The 25,803-nt window shown below is 45.6% G+C and overlaps 1 protein-coding gene and 2 long non-coding RNA genes across 4 annotated transcripts in view; 1 reads left to right on the top strand and 2 right to left on the bottom strand.

Annotated features, from left to right (window-relative positions):
* Positions 1-21,083, bottom strand: part of LOC132473973 (uncharacterized) — an 84,239-nt gene extending 63,156 nt beyond the window's left edge. Inside the window, exon 1 of the long non-coding RNA XR_009529530.1 lies at positions 20,957-21,083. This is a non-coding gene — a long non-coding RNA (uncharacterized LOC132473973). The remainder of the gene's footprint in view (positions 1-20,956) is intronic.
* LOC132473960 (uncharacterized) overlaps positions 1-22,178 on the top strand; it is a 206,532-nt gene extending 184,354 nt beyond the window's left edge. Inside the window, exons 8-17 of the mRNA XM_060074361.1 lie at positions 13,733-13,782; positions 13,876-13,928; positions 14,132-14,358; positions 14,771-15,033; positions 15,445-15,573; positions 15,733-15,883; positions 15,974-16,036; positions 16,444-16,499; positions 17,777-18,251; positions 20,710-22,178. Coding sequence (XP_059930344.1) covers positions 13,733-13,782; positions 13,876-13,928; positions 14,132-14,358; positions 14,771-15,033; positions 15,445-15,573; positions 15,733-15,883; positions 15,974-16,036; positions 16,444-16,499; positions 17,777-18,251; positions 20,710-21,002 — 1,760 coding nt within the window. The 3' untranslated portion in view covers positions 21,003-22,178. The remainder of the gene's footprint in view (positions 1-13,732; positions 13,783-13,875; positions 13,929-14,131; positions 14,359-14,770; positions 15,034-15,444; positions 15,574-15,732; positions 15,884-15,973; positions 16,037-16,443; positions 16,500-17,776; positions 18,252-20,709) is intronic.
* LOC132473970 (uncharacterized) lies at positions 2,405-4,895 on the bottom strand. 2 transcript variants are annotated; one of them, XR_009529528.1, is made up of 4 exons: positions 3,960-4,895; positions 3,235-3,806; positions 2,951-3,081; positions 2,405-2,825 (listed from the first exon to the last, which is right to left on the bottom strand). It is a non-coding gene; the product is annotated as an uncharacterized LOC132473970 (long non-coding RNA). The 2 variants fall into 2 exon arrangements; XR_009529527.1 differs by having other exon boundaries at positions 2,951-3,806.
* Positions 22,179-25,803: the final 3,625 nt, after the last annotated feature.

Below are 25,803 nucleotides of genomic sequence, written 5' to 3'. Positions count from 1 at the left end.
GGTCTAGTCCACTGTCATGAACTACTATGATAACAACGCTTTCTTTGCCCTCCGTGAACGCGCTCAGGCCGGCTCAGGCTCGTACAGAGGGGAGAGAACGCGCAGGCTTGTGATTGGTTCTTTAGATTCGGGTACAATGTCTCCGATTGGTAAGCATTTTAACAGGTTTATAGCAGATACAGAATTCGTTTTTTTTTTCGCTTCTTTTTCATTGCCCATAAGTTATTTATTGCTGTCAGGATGTATAAACCAATTTCAACAACATATTAAAAAGTGCATATCACTGAAAATCGTACAATATGCCTTTAAAATGACCAAGACTGGAGAACACTTGGTCAGACATAGTTCCAGGCACGTGCAGAGGGGGGGGGGCTATGGGTGCCCGAGCCCCTGCCCTTTTCCCTCTGAAGGACCAAAGTGCCCTTTTGAGTCCTCACCTCATCGTCATCCGCTTATCCGGGGTCGGGTCGCGGGGGGAGCAGCTCAAGCAGGGGGCCCCAGACTTCCCTTTCCCGGGCCACATTGACCAGCTCTGACGGGGGGATCCCGAGGCGTTCCCAGGCCAGTGTTGAGATATAATCTCTCCACCTAGTCCTGGGTCTTCCCCGAGGTCTCCTCCCCACTGGACGTGCCTGAAACACCTCCCAAGGAAGGCGCCCAGTGGGCATCCTTACCAGATGCCCGAACCACCTCAGCTGACTCCTTTCTAAGTAAAGGAGCAGCGGCTCTAATCCGAGTTCCTCACGGATGGCTGAGCTTCTCACCCTATCCCTAAGGGAGACGCCAGCCACCCTTCTGAGAAAACTCATCTCGGCCGCTTGTACCCGCGATCTCGTCCTTTCGGTCATCACCCAGCCCTCATGACCATAGGTGAGGATAGGAACGAAGATCGACCGGTAGATCGAGAGCTTTGCCTTGCGGCTCAGCTCTCTTTTCGTTACAACGGTGCGGTAAAGCGAACGCAATACCGCCCCCGCTGCTCCGATTCTCCGGCCAATCTCACGCTCCATAGTACCCTCACTCGCGAACAAGACCCCGAGGTACTTGAACTCCTTCACTTGGGCTAAGGACTCATTTCCTACCCGGAGTAAGCAATCCACCGGTTTCCTGCTAAGAGTCATGGCCTCAGATTTAGCGGTGCTGATCCTCATCCCAGCCGCTTCACACTCGGCCGCCAGCCGATCCAGTGAGTGCTGAAGGTCGATGATCCATTGAGGACCACATCATCTGCAAAAAGCAGTGACGAGATCCTCAGACCACCGAACTGCAACCCCTCCCCACCACGACTACGCCTCGATATCCTGTCCATGTATATCACAAACAGGATTGGTGACAAGGCGCAGCCCTGGCGGAGACCAGCACCCACTGAGAACGAAACTGACTGGCTGCCGAGAACACGAACACAGCTCTCGCTTTGGGAGTACAAAGATTGGATGGCCCTGAGGATAGACCCCCTTACCCCATACTCCCGCAGCACCTCCCACAGTTTCTCCCGGGGGACCCGGTCATACGCCTTCTCCAGATCCACAAAACACATGTAGACCGGATGGGCATACTCCCAGGCCCCCTCCAGGATCCTTGCGAGAGTGAAGAGCTGGTCCGTAGTTCCACGTCCGGGGCGAAAACCGCATTGTTCCTCTTCAATCTGAGGTTCGACGATCGGCCGAACCCTCCTTTCCAGCACCTTGGAGTAGACTTTACCAGGGAGGCTGAGAAGTGTGATACCCCGGTAATTGGCACACACTCTCTGGTCCCCCTTTTTGAACAGGGGAACCACCACCCCGGTTTGCCACTCCTTTGGCACTGTACCCGACTCCCACGCGATGTTGAATAGGCGTGTCAACCATGACAGCCCCTCAACACCCAGAGCCTTTAGCATTTCTGGCTGGATCTCATCAATCCCTGGGGCTTTGCCACTGCGGAGATGTTTGACTACCTCAGTGACCTCCACCAGGGAAATTGACGACGACACACCATCAACCTCGAGCTCTGCCTCCAACATAGAGGGCGTGTTATTCGGATTCAGGAGTTCCTCAAAGTGTTCCTTCCAACGTCCGACGACCTCCTCAGTTGAGGTCAACAGAGTCCCATCCTTACTGTACACAGCTTGGATGGTTCCCCGTTTCCCCCTCCTGAGGTGCCGGATAGTCTTCCAGAAACACTTTGGTGCCGACCGAAAGTCCTTCTCCATGGCCTCTCCGAACTTCTCCCACACCCGCTGCTTAGCCTCCGACACGGCAGCCGCTGCAGCCCTTCGAGCCTGTCGGTACCCTGCAACCGAGTCAGGAGTCCTCCAGGATATCATATCCCGGAAGGCCTCCTTCTTCAGTCGGACGGCTTCCCTGACCACCGGTGTCCACCACGGTGTCCGAGGGTATTATTATTAATATTCGATTCTGATTGGTCAATTAGGGCATTCTACGGTCTGTTATTTCTGTATAGCAGACCGCTGCTATGAATAACAGACTTTTGCTATGGACACCGTTCTGATCATATTCCAGTCGGGGTCCTGCATCACCCTGTTGGGGTTAATTTCTCAATAATGACCGTCTCACTGTACATTATCCCATACATACTATACACTATACCTGAGGATGGTATGCTGATGTGATTCGGTGCCGACCCCAAACTCCTCAAACATGGACTTGTTTACCTGAATTAAGGAATTCAACAGTTATTAGGTTTCTTGTTTGCCAGTGTTGATCAACCACTGTTAAATGACACATCTATATGTGTAAATACTCCACCTTGTTCCAGAATTCACGACCCTGGTCGGTCAAGATGACCTCAGGAGCCCCATGGGTGTAGAAAATGTCCATCATAGCCTGTGGAACATCAAAAGAAGCTGAAATCATTCTCCATCCCCCCGCCAAACTTTTCTGTCAGTTGTAACAACATTCTGCATTCACAATATGTGACTACGCTGCAAATGTTGCTATGATTTACACACCTGTGATGTGGCAATTGCACTCTTGTCCATGATGGGCCTGGCCTCCACCCACTTGGTAAAGAAGTCAGTTGCTGTCAGACAGAAGCGGTTCCCATTCTTAGAGGCTTTGAATGGTCCAATTAGGTCAACACCTAGAGTAGGGACAGAAATAAACACATACCCACAGGCCATGACGTTAGAGAGGTAGAAATGGCAATACAGTACATTAAGAAAATAATACAAATTAAATTATGACTTTGAGAGGTTGTAGCCATTTCACAGAACCCAAAAGCAAGATATCTCACCAATCATATGCCATGGTGACTTCGGTTTGATGGGCTTCAACTCTGGTGCCTCCGTTTTCACATGCTCAAACCTCTGGCATGACATACAGGTTTTCACCTTTACAACACAAGGAGATTAAACACAACAGATTTAATAATATGCTCTAGAGTAGAGGTGATGTTCTTTGCGTGTCACAGTAGTTTGAATTAACAATTACTTATATAAGGCAATCACTATAAATTATTCTCTCATTCAAAGGACATAGGGGTCATTTGACCCCTCTTGTGGCGCTAGTAGTAAGTAAAAATGGCCCGGCGTTCCTAGTGTTAAATCTCATGTGCCTCAGCGTATCACAGGAAATATTAGAGCTGATCTGGATCAAACACAACTTGAACAAATTGATCACTTGCCCATTCCTGAACATCTCTGGTAATTCCCTTCCAGTAGAAGCGTTGGTTGATCTTGTCCGTCATCCTCTTGACTGCAAAGTGGCCAGCATGGACTTCCGTCAGCACCTCATCCTTCTCCTTCTCAGTGAGGATCACCCTCCTCATTGAAAGGCCATTCTCCCCAAGGTAGTACAAACAATTCCCTAGAAAGAGGGAGAGAACATACATCAGCACTGCATCAGCTGTAGATTGCGCATAACTTAATTCAGTTTCCTTTGCAGGGCCTACTCATTTGTGAAATAGAAGATGAATAATGATGGACTGCATAAAATGTTATTTATTTAATTACATAATACCTTTAAGAGTGAATTTTTTTGCATCCCTCCGGATCTGCCGTTTCTCCGTGAGAGTGCGACCTGCTTCATACGTCTGAGACGACAGATACAAGAAAATACAATTAAATGACACCATTTTCAATCAACAAGAAAAACCTATACACCTAAAATCTATCTATCTATCTATCTATCTATCTAAATTAAATGAACACAAGCTAGCTAGCTAGACTATGAGAACGTTAAACACGCAGTTTACTACACGTTAAACACTCAGTTTACGAGCTAAATACGATTAAACAATTGAATACAATACAAATATAAAGTTAGCAACGCTAATAAATGTAATTTGTAAGTGTAAGTGTTATCTGTCTGGTCACGGTCAACGTTATCGGTCTTGTTACGGTCAATGAAAAATGGCGAATGAACGAGCTTGAAGGTTCGCGAATGTTCGTGAACCTTTCACGTCATTCGACGCGATCGTCCGTTGCCCGGCAACGGACGACGCGATCATCTGTTGCCGGGCAGGTTTGGACTGAATTACGTATTGATGACGCACCCGGTACAAATTTTGCCCCCGGTACAAATTTAGTGTGACAGTGGCAGTGGTAACTTCTGTTTTTTTTCTTCCATCGTGTTAACGTTGTAGGCTCACTAGGTCTAGTCCACTGTCATGAACTACTATGATAACAACGCTTTCTTTGCCCTCCGTGAACGCGCTCAGGCCGGCTCAGGCTCGTACAGAGGGGAGAGAACGCGCAGGCTTGTGATTGGTTCTTTAGATTCGGGTACAATGTCTCCGATTGGTAAGCATTTTAACAGGTTTATAGCAGATACAGAATTCGTTTTTTTTTTCGCTTCTTTTTCATTGCCCATAAGTTATTTATTGCTGTCAGGATGTATAAACCAATTTCAACAACATATTAAAAAGTGCATATCACTGAAAATCGTACAATATGCCTTTAAAATGACCAAGACTGGAGAACACTTGGTCAGACATAGTTCCAGGCACGTGCAGAGGGGGGGGGGCTATGGGTGCCCGAGCCCCTGCCCTTTTCCCTCTGAAGGACCAAAGTGCCCTTTTGAGTCCTCACCTCATCGTCATCCGCTTATCCGGGGTCGGGTCGCGGGGGGAGCAGCTCAAGCAGGGGGCCCCAGACTTCCCTTTCCCGGGCCACATTGACCAGCTCTGACGGGGGGATCCCGAGGCGTTCCCAGGCCAGTGTTGAGATATAATCTCTCCACCTAGTCCTGGGTCTTCCCCGAGGTCTCCTCCCCACTGGACGTGCCTGAAACACCTCCCAAGGAAGGCGCCCAGTGGGCATCCTTACCAGATGCCCGAACCACCTCAGCTGACTCCTTTCTAAGTAAAGGAGCAGCGGCTCTAATCCGAGTTCCTCACGGATGGCTGAGCTTCTCACCCTATCCCTAAGGGAGACGCCAGCCACCCTTCTGAGAAAACTCATCTCGGCCGTTTGTACCCGCGATCTCGTCCTTTCGGTCATCACCCAGCCCTCATGACCATAGGTGAGGATAGGAACGAAGATCGACCGGTAGATCGAGAGCTTTGCCTTGCGGCTCAGCTCTCTTTTCGTTACAACGGTGCGGTAAAGCGAACGCAATACCGCCCCCGCTGCTCCGATTCTCCGGCCAATCTCACGCTCCATAGTACCCTCACTCGCGAACAAGACCCCGAGGTACTTGAACTCCTTCACTTGGGCTAAGGACTCATTTCCTACCCGGAGTAAGCAATCCACCGGTTTCCTGCTAAGAGTCATGGCCTCAGATTTAGCGGTGCTGATCCTCATCCCAGCCGCTTCACACTCGGCCGCCAGCCGATCCAGTGAGTGCTGAAGGTCGATGATCCAATGAGGACCACATCATCTGCAAAAAGCAGTGACGAGATCCTCAGACCACCGAACTGCAACCCCTCCCCACCACGACTACGCCTCGATATCCTGTCCATGTATATCACAAACAGGATTGGTGACAAGGCGCAGCCCTGGCGGAGACCAGCACCCACTGAGAACGAAACTGACTGGCTGCCGAGAACACGAACACAGCTCTCGCTTTGGGAGTACAAAGATTGGATGGCCCTGAGGATAGACCCCCTTACCCCATACTCCCGCAGCACCTCCCACAGTTTCTCCCGGGGGACCCGGTCATACGCCTTCTCCAGATCCACAAAACACATGTAGACCGGATGGGCATACTCCCAGGCCCCCTCCAGGATCCTTGCGAGAGTGAAGAGCTGGTCCGTAGTTCCACGTCCGGGGCGAAAACCGCATTGTTCCTCTTCAATCTGAGGTTCGACGATCGGCCGAACCCTCCTTTCCAGCACCTTGGAGTAGACTTTACCAGGGAGGCTGAGAAGTGTGATACCCCGGTAATTGGCACACACTCTCTGGTCCCCCTTTTTGAACAGGGGAACCACCACCCCGGTTTGCCACTCCTTTGGCACTGTACCCGACTCCCACGCGATGTTGAATAGGCGTGTCAACCATGACAGCCCCTCAACACCCAGAGCCTTTAGCATTTCTGGCTGGATCTCATCAATCCCTGGGGCTTTGCCACTGCGGAGATGTTTGACTACCTCAGTGACCTCCACCAGGGAAATTGACGACGACACACCATCAACCTCGAGCTCTGCCTCCAACATAGAGGGCGTGTTATTCGGATTCAGGAGTTCCTCAAAGTGTTCCTTCCAACGTCCGACGACCTCCTCAGTTGAGGTCAACAGAGTCCCATCCTTACTGTACACAGCTTGGATGGTTCCCCGTTTCCCCCTCCTGAGGTGCCGGATAGTCTTCCAGAAACACTTTGGTGCCGACCGAAAGTCCTTCTCCATGGCCTCTCCGAACTTCTCCCACACCCGCTGCTTAGCCTCCGACACGGCAGCCGCTGCAGCCCTTCGAGCCTGTCGGTACCCTGCAACCGAGTCAGGAGTCCTCCAGGATATCATATCCCGGAAGGCCTCCTTCTTCAGTCGGACGGCTTCCCTGACCACCGGTGTCCACCACGGTGTCCGAGGGTTACCGCCCCTTGAGGAGCCTAAGACCCTGAGGCCACAGCTAGCCACCGCAGCTTCAGCAATGGAGGCTTTGAACACCGCCCACTCCGGCTCAATGCCCCCAACCTCCACAGGAATGCCAGAAAAGCTCCGCCGGAGGTGTGAGTTGAAGATACCTAGGACGGGGGCCTCCTCCAGACGTTCCCAGTTCACCCGCACTACACGTTTGGGCTTACCAGGTCTATCCGGAAATTTCCCCCATTCCCTGATCCAACTCACAACCAGATGGTGGTCGGTTGACAGTTCCGCCCCTCTCTTTACCCGAGTGTCCAAAACATGCGGCCTCAGATCAGATGACACGATCACGAAATCGATCATCGATCTTCGGCCTAGGGTACTCTGGTACCAGGTACACTTATGAGCACCCTTATGTTCGAACATGGTGTTTGTTATGGATAATCCATGACTAGCACAGAAGTCCAATAACAAACGACCGCTCGGGTTTAGATCAGGGAGGCCGTTCCTCCCCACCACGCCTCTCCAGGTGTCTCCATCGTTGCCCACGTGGGCGTTGAAGTCTCCCAGCAGAACTACGGAGTCCCCTACTGGAGCCCCATACAGGACTCCATTCAGGGTCTCCAAGAAGGCCGAGTACTCTGAGCTGCTGTTTGGTGCATACGCACAAACAACAGTCAGAGTTTTCCCCCCTACAACCCTTAGGCGCAGGGAGGCGACCCTCTCGTCTACCGGGGTAAACTCCAACACCGCGGCGCTCAGCCGGGGATTTATGAGTATCCCCACACCCGCCCGGCGCCTCACGCCCTCGGCAACTCCGGAGAAGAATAGAGTCCAACCCTTATCCAGGAGTACGGTACCAGAGCTGAGACTGTGCGTGGAGGTAAGCCCCACCAGATCTAACTGATAGCGCTCCACCTCCCTCACAAGCTCCGGTTCCTTTCCCCACAGCGAGGTGACGTTCCACGTCCCCAGAGCCAGCTTCTGCCGCCCGGGTCTGGTCTGTCGAGACCCCTGACCTTCGCTGCCACCCATGTGGCTGCGCACCCGACCCCAACGGGTCTTCCCACAGGTGGTGGGCCCATGGGATGAAGAGAGGGGGGGTGCCACGTAGTTTGTTCGGGCTGTGCCCGACCGGGCTCCGTGGCAAACCCGGCCACCAGGCGCTCGCCATCGAGCCCTCCGTCTGGGCCTGGCTCCAGACGGGGGCCCCGGGCTTCCTCCGGGCCGGGTCACATCTCCTCTTTTTCCGTTATTCATTGGAGTTTTTTGAACCATTCTTAGTCTGGCCCCTCACCTGAGACCACTCTGCCATGAGAGACCCTACCAGGAGCACAAGGCTCCAGACAACACAGCTCTCAGGTTCACAGGGACACGCAAACCTCTCCACCACGATAAGGTGACGGTTCCAGGAGAGGCCTTTTGAGTGGTCGTTTAAATTTTCAATGCTTTGTAAAATTACACATTAACATGTGAATCAATTATTCGAGTATAAAAATGTCTAAAAGTAATGATACAGAAGTAAAGTTTGTACTTTGTAGCCTCGTTTACCGGCGCTCAGTGCGCTGCTGCCGCTGGGTGACGTCATAGGCTATCAACGTGACTGTCACACTAAATTTGTACCGGCTGCCAAATTTGTACCGGGCGCGTCACCCATACGTAATCCACTCCAAATCTGCCTGGCAACAGATGATCGCTTCGTCCGTTGCCTGGCAACGGACGATCGCGTCGAATGACGTGAACATTCGCGAACCTTCTATCTAGCGATCCGTTATCTGTATTGCGCTATTTTGTCCTTGACCTGCTTTAAACACTCAGTTTACTTGCTACATTTTATTAAACAATTAAATACAATACAAATATAAAGTAAAAACAAGTGTTTACATGTAATGATATCAACATCAGTTATTAGACCGTCACACGGAGCATGCGCAGTTGGATTGGCGCGCTGCATGTTGATGTCTGTTCCAAGATACATTGTGTGTTTATTAAGGAACCCAACAAAACATTACATTATCTAGCAATCCGTTAACTGTATTATGTTATTTCGTCTTTGGCAACATGAGCGCGAATGTTTTTTGAAACCTGCCCGGCAACGGACGACGCGATCATCTGCTGACAGGCAGGTTTGGAATGGATTACGTATGGATGACGCGCCCGGTACAAATTTGGTTGCCGGTACAAATTTAGTGTGACATGACCTTTCACAATTTGCCTGCCTGCAAGATGCGCTTGTTGTTTTAAGAGACGGTACAACGCAGGGTAAGATCACTACAGAGTCAGACACAGACAGTTGTTTCCAAAACCATAAAGTTGATAATGCTAAATAAACTGTAACAGTTATCTCGTTTTGTAGTGTCATTTTGAAGTATAGGCCTATGTTTGCCAGCAAAAGCTTTTCAACTAGCATCGTTTTAACTGACCTGTGAAAGTGGCTACCACTCGGTTTATTTTCTATAGCCTACCAGCTAGCTATACAGCTAACCTATCTGGGAAACCTTTTGAAATTGCAAAGGGAAAGCATACATCGTTATATTTAATCTGTATACTCTGTAGTAACTACTTGGCCACATGCCATGGCCAAATCCGTTTCATGTCTACTCTGTCTCAGTGTCTCTGGCAGAACGGGGTGAAATTGGTTTTATATTCGACATTCGTCTATTTTCCGGGGCTAATTCATATTCAAGGCTTTTATTTTGTAATAGCTTAATTGTTTTTATAGATATCAACACCAAACCACTTCTGATGAGTTCATGAACAAACATGTGCCCTTTTTTGAATTGTGTGTGTGTGTGTGTGTGTGTGTGTGTGTGTGTGTGTGTGTGTGTGTGTGTGTGTGTGTGTGTGTGTGTGTGTGTGTGTGTGTGTGTGTGTGTGTGTGTGTGTGTGTGGTTCTAGAGGACAAAAAAAACAGCGTACATGATTTCATATTATAATACAGAAGACTGATGTCAAAGCAGCACAATGAAGCAGTCTCAACTGGCTGTTCAACTAAAAACCCTCCTGGTCTCTGATGCAATCCAACATTCATAGGAAACCCGTCTAAGGAAACATAAGCACGTCTATAATAAAATTCCTCATATATCAAGGCCTTATCTGTAACATTTACGCATTAAATATATAATACCTAATATATTCTGTTGAGTTGTGTTCTTTCATAATCCAAAATGTTTCCAACAATGTTCAAACCCAGAGATATTCTGAGTTTAATTTACACTAATGGTCCGTTGCGTTGGTCCCATGTCGATGGCTTCATATGGCCTTACCCCCTAACTTCAGGGAAACTCACGAAAATACCGTTGAGGCCTAATGTGTTGATATGATAAGTCAATAGCAATCTAGCTCACTACGATGTGCTACTTGGACAAGTGGCTCAACCAGACACCAAGCTCATGCAGTGTTTAGCACATAGACTTTACTACCTTCCAGAGATCAGGTGGTAGTAGCAGACTTCAGGCAGGACTGGATGGAACAGCCATCCTTCTCTCTTTCATCGAGCAGAGAAGCAGAGACACATTCCGCCCGGTGCGCTGTTAGTGAAATACGCAGGCGGTCCGCAAACGACCCCGGGATTTATAGTCGCCGCTTGTTTGGACGTAAATAGATTTAGATCAAGTTTATCCACTAGGCGTCATCCAAATACTTGAACATAAAATCCACAATCAACCACAAACAATTATATGAGGACTCAAACAATATTACTGCGTCTTACTTTGAAGACTTGGTGGTTGCTCGATCTGGAGGAAGCTTTTGCGATTGGACTGAATATGTTAGTTCAATAGCAATTGCAAGCACCATAACAATATTCTGCTTTCATAGCATGTGATGAGACCAGAAATATGTAATCTCTATCAATATTTTATAATACATGAGCACTATATAAGTGCTCATGTATATATAAGCAAAACTTATAACTATATAAGCACTATATATATCCCCCCACTATATCTATACTATATAATCACAACACACCCCAGCTCCACTCATAATTATCGATGGATTCCCAGTACCCTTCTCCTCCAAAGTCAAGAGCCTCGGCGTCATCCTGGACAACACCCTCTCATTCGCACCCCATATTCACAACATCACCCGGACTGCATTCTTCCACCTCCGCAACATCGCCAGACTCCGCCCATCACTGACCCAATCCAGCACTGAAATCCTAGTTCACTCATTTGTCACATCACTCATAGACTACTGCAACGCCCTCCTCACCGGACTCCCCACCGGACTCCCCACCAAACTCATCAACAGACTGCAGATCATTCAGAACTCAGCCGCCCGGATCATCACCCGCACCAAATCATCTGACCACATCACCCCTGTCCTCATCCAACTTCACTGGCTCCCAGTACACTACCGTATCCAATACAAAACCCTACTCCTCACCTACAAAGCTCTCCACAACCTAGCCCCCAGTTATCTCTGCGACCTCCTCCAAGAATACACTCCCTCCCGCTCCCTCCGCTCAACCTCTGCTGGACTACTATGTATCCCCACATCACGACTCACTTCAATGGGTGCCCGGTCATTCAGCTGTTCAGCACCCAGGCTCTGGAACTCCCTCCCCCCACACATAAAACAGTCAGACACCATTACAACCTTCAAGTCACAACTCAAAACTCACCTGTTCAAACTCGCACACAACGTCTAACTGATCACTGTTTTGATTGTTTTGTTTTTTTGTTTTGTTTTGTTTTTGTTTTATTTATTTCTTATTGCTTATGTTTATTTATTTATTTATCTGTTTCCACAATGTCTTGTTTTTTTTAAAAAAATTGTATGATGACTATATGCTCTGTAAGGTGACCTTGGGTGTTTTGAAAGGCGCCTCTAAATTAAATGTATTATTATTATTATTATTATTATATTGATGACATTTATATCGGATAATATGCAGATTAAATCGGATTTAATCTGCGTTGCATATTAGATTACTACCGGCGTGAATGTGGATTTTCTATTTTCCAGTATTTGGATGCAGTAGCCTAGCAGACGCATGCATATTCACTATTGGGAAACAGGTACACTGAACATCTAGATTCTAGATGTTCAATTGTTTATAACTTATGTTCTTATGTTCATAAATTATAAAATGCAACAGCGCAAACATTAGGCATTATGTAATCAAAAACACTTAATTTTACGTCTATTTAAGTCAATAACCGTCCACAATGAGGCGTAGTTGGGACCCCTTTGGCCTCCCATTTGACTCCCAGATTTGACTCCCCAGCACGCAATCATTCTCACGTGGGAACCCGAGCGGCAATGACACAGCCCACCACGATATAGCCAATCACTTCCAACCGGTCGGCCATTTCCCCACAATAGAGAAACGGCAGCAATCATACACCCGACACGCTGGCAGATCTGACGGGCACCCAGGTCCAGCCTCAGGACCTTTATGAAAAAACAGAGGAAATGCTTTAAGTTGCATGCGTTACCGCATTTTCCTGACAGCCCCGATTACTGTTGGCCGCTTTGGTCAAATGCGCCGGCAAAATAAATGTAACGTAATGTAAAAAGGTGTGTTTTGTGTCATAGGTGCGCTGCCACAGCTACAGAGTTGAAGCTGACATCGTTGTAATGAATGGTTTGCTTACACAATACTAACTGCACACTGGTGCCGTTGCAGTGTCGATATTTTGACACTGCAACCCCTCCCCCCCCCCCCCCCCCCCCACACACACACACACACACACACACAAACACAAACACACACACACACACACACACACACACACACACACACACACACACACACACACACACACAAAATGTGCATGTGCCAAGTAGTGTGTTGGCAGTGTTGTGTGTAATAGTTGCGCTGCCACCAGTCAGGGTGTTAGGTGACATTGATGTAACGAATGGTTTGCTGGCTTGATGCTGCATCAAATACATTTCTAATGTGATGCATGCCGTGTGCTCCGCTGCTGCCCGTGCATGCTTCAAATTACTTCTCTGATCTGCTGTTTGCCTCGATAGTGAACGCATAGGGGAAGCTGCTCTGCATGCAGCAGTGTGTGTCTATAAAGTTCATAGGGCTTCTACTGTTGTCCTTTGATTAAGGCCAATACTGAATCCAAAACCAATCACCATCACTGCTAAGTAACAAACAATGACCTCCAGAAACTATTAACGAAACTAAAACAATCACTGCTAACTGCAAAATTTCTTGTTGTTGCAGATTTACTATCAAGAGTGGAAAGGTGTCATATAGGTATGTATAAATATGGAAATAAGCCATGGTTTGAGGTTTCAACTAAACTCCCCGTGATTGGTTGAGGAGGTGCTGTCAGACATTTCAGAGTTTGATTGATCCCCCTTTCACAGGGACAAGTCTCACCGAAGACACAGCAAGCATACCCGTGGTGGACAGGTGTGAAGAGGAGGACTGTTCTGATTCTGGTAAGAGTCGTGGTTCTTCTGGTTCTTCTCTCACGCTACATACCTCCAGGCTTCTCCAAACCTCACTCTCACCCTCCCTTCTTATTTTGTCTTTTTTCCAGATGCCAGTGCTGAGATTGATGAAGAGGATGAAGGTGAGCAGTATCACTCTTCCATTGAGCTTTGAGTCTCAATGACGAGGTGATCTGACAACAGAAGTATTTCACTGGGGGTTAAAGAAATATATCCAGGTTCACTGAACCGGGAATGCTGCCTGCCAGTGTATCATGAGGCCAACTGTTATTGGAGGGCTTAATGTCCACATTACTCTTACACTGGACATGCTGTCAGTTTTGTTACTGACAAGAATTATTTATCCTGACAGAGGAGATGCACTTCAAGTCACATTGTGAAAAATGTAAAGCATCTCAGCAGGTGAATTTCAACAAAATATATACCTTTACGTTAAATTTACATTCCATAAATTCAGTATTGCTCTATATTGTTGTTTGCCTCTACTTTTTACAGAGTCCTGAGTATGAGAAGGTTACCCCAACGAAGATTTCTAAGTGGAGCTTCCAGTGAGTGACATTCAGTCCTGACATCAGTCCCATGGGGTTATCATGGGGTTATGGTCCCAACCACAAACAGATTCTGGTGTGTGTGTGTGTGTGTGTGTGTGTGTGTGTGTGTGTGTGTGTGTGTGTGTGTGTGTGTGTGTGTGTGTGTGTGTGTGTGTGTGTGTGTGTGTGTGTGTGTGTGTGTGTGTGTGTGTGTGTGTTAGGGTACAGCTGGAAGGCGAGGGGACCTATGAGTGTTCGGCTACAGGTCTGGTGTTTGAAGTGTCGGAGCAGGCTCTGGTCCGCTACTCGGTCCTGTCCTGGTTCCAATTCTCTGAGTTCCTTCAAGACTCCTGGAGACCTGCTGGATCAGTTTATGATGTGGATGTGGTCAACAAGGATTCTTCTGTGCTCAAGTTTATCCATTTCCCCCACTCTCTGTGCCTTGCTGGTAAGAACACACTCTGACTGTGAAGGGGGGGGGGGGTTCATAGGCTGAATACTCTAAGAATCTCTGAGTGCATGGCAGCTTTGGCAGTGTTTTGTTGACCAACCATTTTGGTTATTTCTTGGTTTGGGCTGACTCACTCAGCTCATCTTGACTTTTGAAACTCATTATTATATATATTATTTCAATATTCGTTGTTTTCCTAAAATATTTGCGACTTCTGAATTCATTTTACAAGATCCCTGCTTATTTTTAAAATACAATCTGGATTAGAAAATCATCGCTGGTATCACTTGTTATATAATGTTTATCATTTTACTATCGCATATATTTCTCCAAACTTATGAGTCTAAGTACATACTGGCAGTTATCTTTCCCAACGGGCTCGAATAAAGTATTGTTCATGTTTCAACAGAACCTATGCGTGATCTGAGCTTCAGTGTTCTGCACGTAAAGGAACGCCATGCAGACATTGAGTCGACGGTGGGCTTCACGGCCAGCCATGTTAAATGGCGCGTGTCCTCGCTGTCTCTCCTGGGTCCCATTCAAAGTAGCTTTTGGAGCATTTATCTATGGATGGTGGAGCACCACGCGATGGTGCTGATTTACAAGGAGCAGAACAAAAAAGACCCCATCTTCCAAGTGTATTTGGGCTTGAACAGCGATTCTGAGATCAAGGTGACGAAGAACAATGGTCAACGATTAACTAATAGAACGAGAGTCCCTGTGTGTTGATAAACCGATTCATGGATAGACAGACAGACTAGACTAAACTGTGCTAGGCCAAGCTGGGATAAACTGCTAAACTAGGGGAGGGAGAACTTGGGTGAGACTAAAATAGACTGGTCTGGGCTAGCCTAGAATGCGCTTATCTGGACTGGGCTAGCCTGAAATGGGCTAGGATGAGCTGGGCTAGGCTAGACTGCAATAGGCGTGGCTAGATAATTCAGTTTAACATCCTCTCTTGAGGGCTCATCGGTCTTTATGTGATCTGCCATCTTGAAAATAACTATCTATCCCAATATTCCCTCTCACTCTTCCTCCCTCTCTGACCATTTGGTCCTGCCCCTCCTGTTCCTGTGTGTGCAGGCTATTGAAGAACAGATGAACAAATACAGGAAGAAATGCATCAGGATTTACAAACCGGCCAACTGTACGCTGGTGTCAAGGAAGTACTACCACCTCAAAAGCGAGCCAGAAGGGAAAATTGAACCTTCGGTATGTGTTGTGACTTTAATTTTCATTGACATGTAATTATCCTGCAGGTAATAAGGTGCAATAAGGGTGTGTGTGTGTGTGTGTGTGTGTGTGTGTGTGTGTGTGTGTGTGTGTGTGTGTGTGTGTGTGTGTGTGTGTGTGTGTGTGTGTGTTAAACAGAAAATAATATTCACCACAGAAGTGTTAGCGGAGAAGGTCTTCTCTGAAGCACACTTCGGTGAGCATCCTCCTGTCAGATTGTTTCTAATGGCCTCTGCGGAAGAAAACATAAGAAACTGTCTTCCTTTGTGGTCTGCTACAATCACAGAAGGTAAGCAATGCACACAATTTGAATTTGTTTCACGGTTTGCATCGTAAGACTGATGACTCATGACACTTTCTATGGCAAATCCTACTGCAGTTGATTGGAATGACGAGGCATTTTCTTCGGGGACGTTCCGGAGGGCCAACATCAGACAGAGAGGTACACTTTTTCTTCGTGGTGTTGCATTCTTTGGTTCATTGTTGGTGTTTCAATCGGATAGTAGGATTATTGGGGACGTTGAATCACCCGACAAGCGGGGCTGCCCTGGGACCACCGCCCAAAGTTGAACATATTTTAACTTTTATGCACGGTGCAAAAACCTCAGAAAGCGAGAAGCGCATCTCAACGCTGCTCTGAACCGATCCGACTGATCAGAGTTCACAAAGGTTTCCACAAATAAAGGTTCAAGGCTTCAGCTGCGCAAATCAGAAAACGGAGAGAAGAGGAGGAAAGCAAAGCTTTAATTAGTTGTGGCTAGCTACATGCTACAGCTACATGTTTTTGCTTGTAATCGTCTAACTTTATCTACTCTCCAACATTCTTGGATCCTCTGCCGATCTCCCCAGCTGCTGCAGAAGGGACATCTGATCTCCGATCTTCACCTAGCCTCTCTCTGGAGCATGTACGTTTAGCCAACTATTTTGGGTAGCTATCTGTGTAAATGATAATACACTTCTATATTGTCATTATTAGGTGAGTGTAGCGCTCAACTTTTTTTTTTCTTAGGCTTTATTATTCTATATCAAATCAACACACTTGTATCTTTCAATCAATCTTAAAGGAGAAATTTTGGTGTAAAATGGATCTGGGACATATGTAGCATGATAACAAGTTGGAATGTTCATTTGGGAGCAAAAAAGCGCATTTAGACGCATTCTTAAACTTGGAACGATAGGGGCATGTTTCATGGTAAAAACTAAATCGCTATTCTAAACCACTTACAAGGCTAGAAGTAGCCCGACACTTCTTTGGTAGTATAATAAGGGTCTTAACATATAAAACGAGGCATTGATTGTACAGATTGTTTATTAAAAAAGGAAAATTTAAACACATAATAGTTCACCCTTCAACGCCATCTTGTCTTTAAAACTCGATAGGTAGATTGGCGAATACGGAGCTTGTGACATCCGTGAACAACACGCAAGCTCTGTGTTCGCCAATCTACTCATGTGTCGGGCTACTCCTAGCCTTGTAAGTGGTTTAAAATAGCGATTTAGTTTTTACCATGAGACATGCCCCTATCGTTCCTAGTTTATAGCGTTTTGGTAGAAATGCTAAAAACAGCCAACTTAAGAATGCGTCTATATGCGCTTTTTTGCTCCCAAACGAACATTCCAACTCGTTATCATACCAAACATATCCCAGATCCATTTTACACCCACATTGTGAACGTGGAGCTGCCATACATTTCCCCGCCAGGAGATTCGACGGCTGCCAAAAGGGACAGACACACAAGTCGGCCAGGCTTTGTGACGCTGACAGCCATTCTCATCTAACAAAGACGTAACGTCCTCCGTGCCTTGGCAAACCATAACAAAGTGGTCTCTGCTCTTATCCGTCCTATTCCTCCACTGATGTACTTTGATTTTTATTTTTGGATGAGGGGAGGAGGGAGGCGGGGGGGGGGGAGGTGGGCAGGGGAGAGAGAGGGTGGTGGGGGGTGGGGGGGGAGCAGGGTGCTGTAAAAGGGCTGGTCGACTAAAAACTCATCACCGGCTCCCTTTTCTTTTTCCTCTCTGTCATCCCGATGTCGGCGGCGGCGGTGGCGTTTGTCAGAGTGTTGATGTGCTCCTCACCGTCGCCTGACAGGGGACTGCGCTTCATTATTCAGCGCAGTGACACGAGCTCCTTACGTCGTGGAGCTGGAGCCTAACGTCAATATTCTGTTTATGTGGCTAGAGGCTAGGTGCCTGCTCCATATCTGGTGCCCCGCCCAGCAGCACAAGATCCAGCACTCCAGCTACCTCCAGTGAATCACAGCCTGCAGGCCAAGCAACATCCAGCACCACATCCAGCCCTCCAGCTCCCTCCAGGGCAACACAGGCTGCAGGACATCCAACATCCAGCACCACATCCAGCCCTCCAGCTCCCTCCAGGGCAACACAGGCTGCAGGACATCCAACATCCAGCACCACATCCAGCCCTCCAGCTCCCTCCAGGGCAACACAGGCTGCAGGACATCCAACATCCAGCACCACATCCAGGCCTCCAGCTCCCTCCAGGGCAACACAGGCTGCAGGACATCCAACATCCAGCACCACATCCAGGCCTCCAGCTCCCTCCAGGGCAACACAGGCTGCAGGACATCCAACATCCAGCACCACATCCAGGCCTCCAGCTCCCTCCAGGGCAACACAGGCAGAAGGTGAGTTGAGTTAAATGTATGTTACTGCTGCAGTTATGTTACGGATCAATATGGTCAATATGAACTAATCCAGACCCATTTGTGCTGTAATTCTATCAAATATTCACAATCAGTCATGAACATACGTGTCTCACCCTGTTCATCTGGACAATGTCTTGACAATGACCAGATGAGCTGCTCCCACAGCAGCCCGGCCTTCATGTGTAGGACCAGTGCAGTTTTCTTTTGCCTCTCTGGGTTTGGGATTAACCTCTTTAAGCCATTTATCCATCATTATATTTTTCTCAACAAGGAGAGGTGTAAAAAACAAGCTTACATGTCCTTGATTTAGATTTTGTTTCCCCTCAACATTTGTGCTAATTGCTAATGATCTTTAGAGCGTGCCCTAGCAAGCGAAACGACAACGAAAGCACGTGAGACAAAGCCAGAGAGTACTGCCACCACAATAGACCTTTGTGATCATTATTTAATCACTATTTAATCATAGTCTGGGGAAAATATAACGAAAGATCAACCTTAGTTTAGCCGATTCAAGGGTACAATTGTGTCTTCCACAGGGCAGCGCCCCTCACTCATGATGCCTTCCTGCTCACCTGCATGCACTCAATCACCCAAATAAAGCAGTGGTGATCAGACTGTCCAGTTGGTGTTTAACACTTTTACATTTATCTTATTTTTAACATAATTAAGGGATTGTGTTGGCAGAATTATGTTCAGGTACATGAGAGAAATGCAAATCTCGGCGCAGTGTTGGATCAGACCAAAACCTTCATATTAATAAAAGATGTTGTGTTGTTGACCAGTTATCAATGTATTGATAAGCTGAAACAAGGATTATAACGTAAATATGTCACCAAACTTTCCGATAAAGCCAAAACATTTTGGTTTACTGTTCGCTTACAGCCTACAATTAAAAGATTAAAACCAATTTAAGCCGAAAAGGTTAAAGATACCAGCAGGTCATGAGAGGGTTCCTCTAAGTAAACCCTTTGAAGGTCTCTGTATCGTGTTTGGACAAAAGCTCTCCTACATATTAAAGTGATAGTAAATAGGATTATTCTCTAAATCTATTAGCCTCAAGGAAGTGTCAGGGAAAAACTAGAGCATATGGAATCAGCGCAAATACACGTTACTATAAACTATGGTAGGTAAGCTGTGTTTATCTTAATGTAAAAGGGACAAAACATTGTATTTTTCTGTACGATAGGCATGAGTGTTTAGAATTATTGATCTAAAATGGAAAAAAGATTTAAATGAACCATCAAGGTCGTTCGTTTTAATTACTTTTTTTATGTTGTGAGTGAAAAAGTTGGTGCGACTAACGGTTGTATCTTTACCCCAATAAAGACGGGTTTAATTAATCAACTATCGTGTTTGCTCATTGTCATTTTAAATGACCTTTTGATTAGGGATGGGCATTTGAAGAAATTTTCTTGATCGAGCATCGCTAGAGTTATCGATCAATTATCGATTAATCATTAACTTTTTTCTATGTTTTTTTTCTAATGTTTTTATCAATGAAATCTTTATTCCAACAATAATGTATGGGCCAAAATTAATACAATACAGTTAACTTGAAGACCTACAACTGTTTAACAGTTTTAAAATAATAAATACAGGCATTATAGGTTATAGGCCTATGCGGCGCTCGTAAAGTCCGAACAATGCGCCTACAGGCGCTCTTAAAGGTTTGGAAACGATTCAACAAGACTAAATCTGTAGCCTATTCCAATTACAATAAGTAGCGAACTTATCGGACAACAATAATCAAACAAAGGCAGTAGGCTAAAAGTGGGCATTAAACTGTATAACTGTTATGAAAAAAAGGGGGGGGAAAAGGCCGACATATAATGCCTGCAGCCGGCGCGCGGAAAAGGCTCGCAACAAAAAGATGAGCCACCCATTTACAAACAATTGCATGAACTAGTCTATCTAAAAGCAATACCTTATTGAACATATATAAGGCTGGACTTGTTGCTAAAATATCACAGTTTTGGCAAAATGTAACGACTCCAAGAGGCACCAAGCGGAGCGAGAGTCAACACATTAAGAAAGAAAAGAGCGACTCACATACGGTGGTGACTGTCCCTACTGTCCATAGCATACAGTAACTCCAGCCTACATATTTTTGTTTAGGAATATAAGCATGTTAACATGCTCGGGGGTCAGACGCGAACGCAGCCTTGTAACTGTCAGTCCAGCAGCAGAAAACACCCGCTCTGACGGGACCGAAGTTGCGGGGATGCAGAGGTATTGTCGCGCTAACTTTGACAGCCTGGGGAACCTTCTTCCATTCACTTTCCACCAGTCGGCAGGGTTATATTCAATTAAATGCTTCAAGACTCACAGTATGCAACACAACGTCCTTTTGATCGATAACAATATAAATTGATCGACGCATTTCTTAACGATCAATTATCGAGCATCGATTAATTATGCCCATCCCTACTTTTGATTTCTCTTCCAGGGGAGCTTCGAAGGATCCGTTCTGAATTTGTGCAGAGAGTTTCAATCCCAGTTATCAAAGGTCTTCTGGATGACCTTTGGCAGCAGGAATTGTTGAGTACTGAGGACAAGGACTTTGTGATGGAGAAGGGGAAGATCAAAACGGACATGGCACGGTGTCTGATCGACATGGTTATCGGGAAAGGGGAGAAGGCAAGTAAGGAAATGATCGATAGCATGAAGAAGAGGGACAATCCCTTATGCATCACCCTGGGTCTGATCTCTTCTCCTACTGCTAGTGGGGCTCAGTTCTAACTTTGAGTGTATTTTTAAAGAAAATTATTACTGTCGACTTTGTACATAATTGTTCAACACATGTGTAGAATAGGACCTCCTGCCTGTGCTAGTACATTTACATACATATATACCTATACATACATACAAATATAAAGTGTACTAAGCTTTTCCTATATCCAGACATAGGAGGTTGGCAGGTTGGCTTGTAAACAGAAGGTTGCTAGTTCGATCCCTTTTCTGTGTCCCTGAGAAACACCTAACCCTAGCTGCTCCTGATGAGCTGATGGAACATTGCATGGTTAACTCCGCCGTGTGTATGAATGGCTGTAAGTCACTTTGGATGAACGCGTCTGCTAAATTCCCAAAATGTAAATATGGATAGGATTTTTTTTACATATTGTTAGTTATTTTTGTATGGTCGTGATTCCAGACTTGGTAAAAGAAGTTGACATTGTGCCAAAGAAAGTATTTGTTTTTGCTTATCTAGACGTTTTTGATAATCCACAATGATTAGCACAATCTTTAATAATTCTCCCCAATTGGCAGCTAGCATTGGGCCATATCGTATTTATATATATACATATATATATATTAGTGCTGTCAGGCGATTAATCGCATTAATGTCATAGTTAACTCACCATTAATCGTGATTAATCGCGATTAATAACAATTCTTTTTTCTATGCTAAATATCCCTTGATTTCTTTGTCCCATTAATTTTTCTCATTTTATTGCTCTTATCAACATGGAGAAGTGCATCGGCTTGCCCTTTGCAAATGTTTTTTATTGATAACAACATTGGCATATACTGATCAAAACAGGACGATACAAAAAAAAAAGCCTATAGTGCAATTAAACGAGGAACATACAAAGATACTGCCTTGAACATAGCAGTCAGGCTACTGCTTCTTTGTTTTGAGCCTAAAAAATAAAAAGATAAAATAAAAGAATTGCGTTAATCGCGCGATAAAAAAATTAACACCGTTAAAATCGGTTGGCGTTAACGCCGTTAATAATGCGTTTAACTGACAGCACTAATATATATATATATATATATATATATATATATATACACAGTGAATGTTAACATGGATGTAACCAAAATCCACCTCTCAGGGTTTTGACGGTCACATTATCCTGACCCAGGAAAGTTCAGACGTCTGTTTGGGGCAAAATAAAAATGGTTTATGGAGAAGGCTGCTTTCTTGCTTCATTTGTTTGAGATATTTTTAAACCTGTCATGCCAACATAATATCCATCAATACTTTTAATTTAATAAATATTATCACATTAATATAATTCCGCACCATTCTATAAACAATGTAATACATCAGTGTAAGCTATTGGGTGACCATTGACACTTCAGTGGATTCATGTGTAACGTTATTCATGGCTCTAAAGATCTGAGTAGAAATGTGAGCTCAGGTGTGAGTGGGGGCATGTATTCCTTATAGTAAGTAGAAAGACTGAAGGTTAGCCAGACAGTAGCGTGTAAATGTACTGGAATGTGGAACTAGGAACTATTTAGGATTACTTTGTATTGAAATCATTTTTCATGGAAAATACTTTGACTTTACTATCTCACCTTATTTCTTTGCTTCATCAGCAACAAAGATTATTCTAGTACATCAAATATAAGAAATGGTGACCAAGACGTCTGTCTGTTTTACCTGTTCCATTTCAAAATGCAAGCTGTAAAGAGGAATTGTTTAGAGCAGGGCTTTTTTGGACATTATTTTCAAAATCACCCGATGTATTTCCGACACGCGATAATGTGTGCGCCTAAAAATAAAGCCCACAATCTGATTCAAATGAAAAACAAAGAAAAACTGAATAAGAAAACTGTGTAAAAGAAAATTCCAGGAGTCCTATCTTAAGTACGGCTTCATTGCGACCGGTGTTTCAGACGCTCGAACCCCCTCTGCATAATATGTGGTGACAGGCTCCCAAATGAGTCAATGAAGCCTTCAAAACTGCTTTGCCACTTGGGGACACAGCACCCGCATTAAAGTCAAGACGTGCCGTTTTTTTAAGATTAAAAAAAAGTGAAAATGAAGCACAGAAGCAATTAGTGAAGGCCCCCACATCAACAAATTCAAGTGCACTGAGAGCTTCATACTAAGTAGTGCATCGCATTGCCAAGTCTAAGAAAGCCTTCACTATAGGAGAAGAGCTGATCCTGCCAGCCGCCAAAGACCTTTGCGTGAACTTTTAGGAGAGGCTGCTTGGTGTAGTTTGGTGTAACTTATTTTAGTCTATACTTCTGAGGACATGTTTTAAGCTAACAACAGTTATGAATGGTTTCTCCTCCACATAATGGGCAACACCATATATGGTTGGATGAGTTTGTAGAGGTTAAAAATGACAAACATTGCCACTCTGCTACCTCCACTAAATCCAAGACAGACCAAGGGTTTACCTGGGTAAAGAACCCCGCAATTGTTAGAGAGTTACAGAGTCACCGTGTTACGCCATACAGGTTGACGGGTCGACTGATTTGTTGACAATTCTGATATTGACAACGGGTTTTTGTGCGAGATAGAGATATTTACACATATATACACACACACACACTTATTTTTATTTATTTATATATATATATATATATATATATATATATATACACACATATATATATATATATATATGTAGCGGCGTCGTGAGCCCCGGACCATGGACCTAATAAGTATAGGACGCCTCCTCCAGAAGACTACATGTGAGGGGTGGTGATTGGTCGGTTTGCTGCTTGGCGGGCTTCTAAGTGAAACAATAGGCGTGGTTTCCAAGAATCCTGATCTCACTTATCGTCCAGAATGAGGAAGCTTCAAAACGAAAGTTAAATCGAAGAGGGGAGAAGCCACGTAAGCGATGGAAGGTAGTCCGTGTTTTACATACCATCTATAGATTATTCATGTGTTTTTTTTATGTTGCACACTTTGCTGTAGGTTACCGTGGTTGCCGTGGGAGCCCCTTTTTACTGGGGCACGTGCCCCAGTAAAAGTCTCCAATACCCCAGTAAAATTCCAGTGTCCATTATTAGATTAGTCTGCAGTAGCGGCGCTCTCGCTATGGAACGGGCAGGATCCATCAAGCGCATCTCCTGCTGCCTCGGAGGCCTGAGTCGAGCCTGCCACTTACCAGCCAATCAACAATAAAAGAGGGCTACGTAATAGCCAGCTCTCGAGATGAGGGGGGATGGCATCCCCCTTTGGAATTAAAATGATCAAATCATCCCCCTTCTGAAACAGCCATCCTCCCTTCCCATCCCCTGTTAGTTTATCAATGAATGTGGACATTAGCAGCTAGACCAGGGGTGTCAAACTAATTTTAGCTCAGGGGCCACATGGAGGATAATCTATTCCCAAGTGGGCCGGACCGGTAAAAATATGGCATAATTATGTAAAATTAAACATGCTGTGAGCACACCTAACACAGGTTTCCAATTTACTTCCGTGAATAAAAAGGACGATGACCATTTTTCTTGGAAAACTCTGCACTCTGTCCACTTTTCGTCTTTTTGACAGAGAGATTTTGGGGCAATGAGAGTGCCAAAACGCATAATGTTGGAAGTATAAGGCAGAACGACAAGGTAGCTCCGGGCTAGCTGCACTACCTGTTTATACTTGCTCCCTGCTCAGCTCCGGTATAAAGTTTGCTTGCTTAAAATAATTGCTATTGCGACTTCTAGTGGACACATTAAGAACAGCAGTTTCTTTCATTGAAAAATAGCAGATCATTTTACGTTACATTCCAAAGCGACTTCCAGTTACACACAATTGTCCAGTAGTTCAATGTACAACAAATTAATCAGTGCCAGTCAATGCAATCCATGTAATGCTAGGAAGGATTTTTATAAAAAAAAAGTCTAATATTTTTTATAATTTTTTTTTTTATTATTATTTTTTTTTACAAAACTGTACTTCACAAAATCATCTCGCGGGCCGGATTAAACCCGTTCGCGGGCCGGATTAAACCCGTTCGCGGGCCGTACGTTTGACACCCCTGAGCTAGACTGTTTTACAGCCCTCTCTCTCTCTCTCTCTCTCTCTCTCACTCACTCACTCACTCACTCACTCACTCACTCACTCACTCACTCACTCACTCACTCAAATATCGACGGTGCAACCGGTGCACTGGGGCCCAGACGCCGTCAGGGGCCCATGGAGGAAGAAAAATAAAAAGGGCCTAGGCGATCGCCTAGGCCAGTATGACAGTGACGATAATGATTTTGAAGCTCGTACATACCCTTCTGTGCCATCTATTTCATATTGTGCGCACATTAGTGTATTGGGAGTTGGGGGCCGGTGCCCCAGTAAAGCTCTTGGTCTAGCAACGCCCCTGTATATACATATATATACAGGGGCGCATATATATATATATATATATATCCTGTCGCTGAATGAGCTCCTCTGGTTTCCTGTGTGTGTGTGTGTGTGTGTGTGTGTGTGTGTGTGTGTGTGTGTGTGTGTGTGTGTGTGTGTGTGTGTGTGTGTGTGTGTGTGTGTGTGTGACACACACACACACACACACAGAGCTCCTGACCGAGCTCCTGTGGTTGCTGATGACAGTGTGCAGAGGATGGCTGACATTGTCCAGAATAGGGAGCAGTTTGTTGGATGTTCTCCGCTCTGCCGCTGTCACCAGAGTCCACTTCATGCCGACCAGAGCCGGCCCGCCTGATCAGCTGGTCCAGCCTCGATGAGTGCTTTAGATGTGCTGCCCCCCAAGCACACCATGTGAAAGAACCAGGGTTCGAGTTATGATTCCATCTCTGTGGGGGTCTCGAAAAGACAAAAGAAAAACTAGAGATGCTCTAGTAA

The sequence above is a fragment of the Gadus macrocephalus genome, chromosome 16, assembly GCF_031168955.1.
Source record: "Gadus macrocephalus chromosome 16, ASM3116895v1".
Lineage (NCBI taxonomy): Eukaryota > Metazoa > Chordata > Actinopteri > Gadiformes > Gadidae > Gadus > Gadus macrocephalus.
Note: the sequence above shows the minus strand (reverse complement) of the source record. Positions and strands in the feature narration are given on the sequence as shown.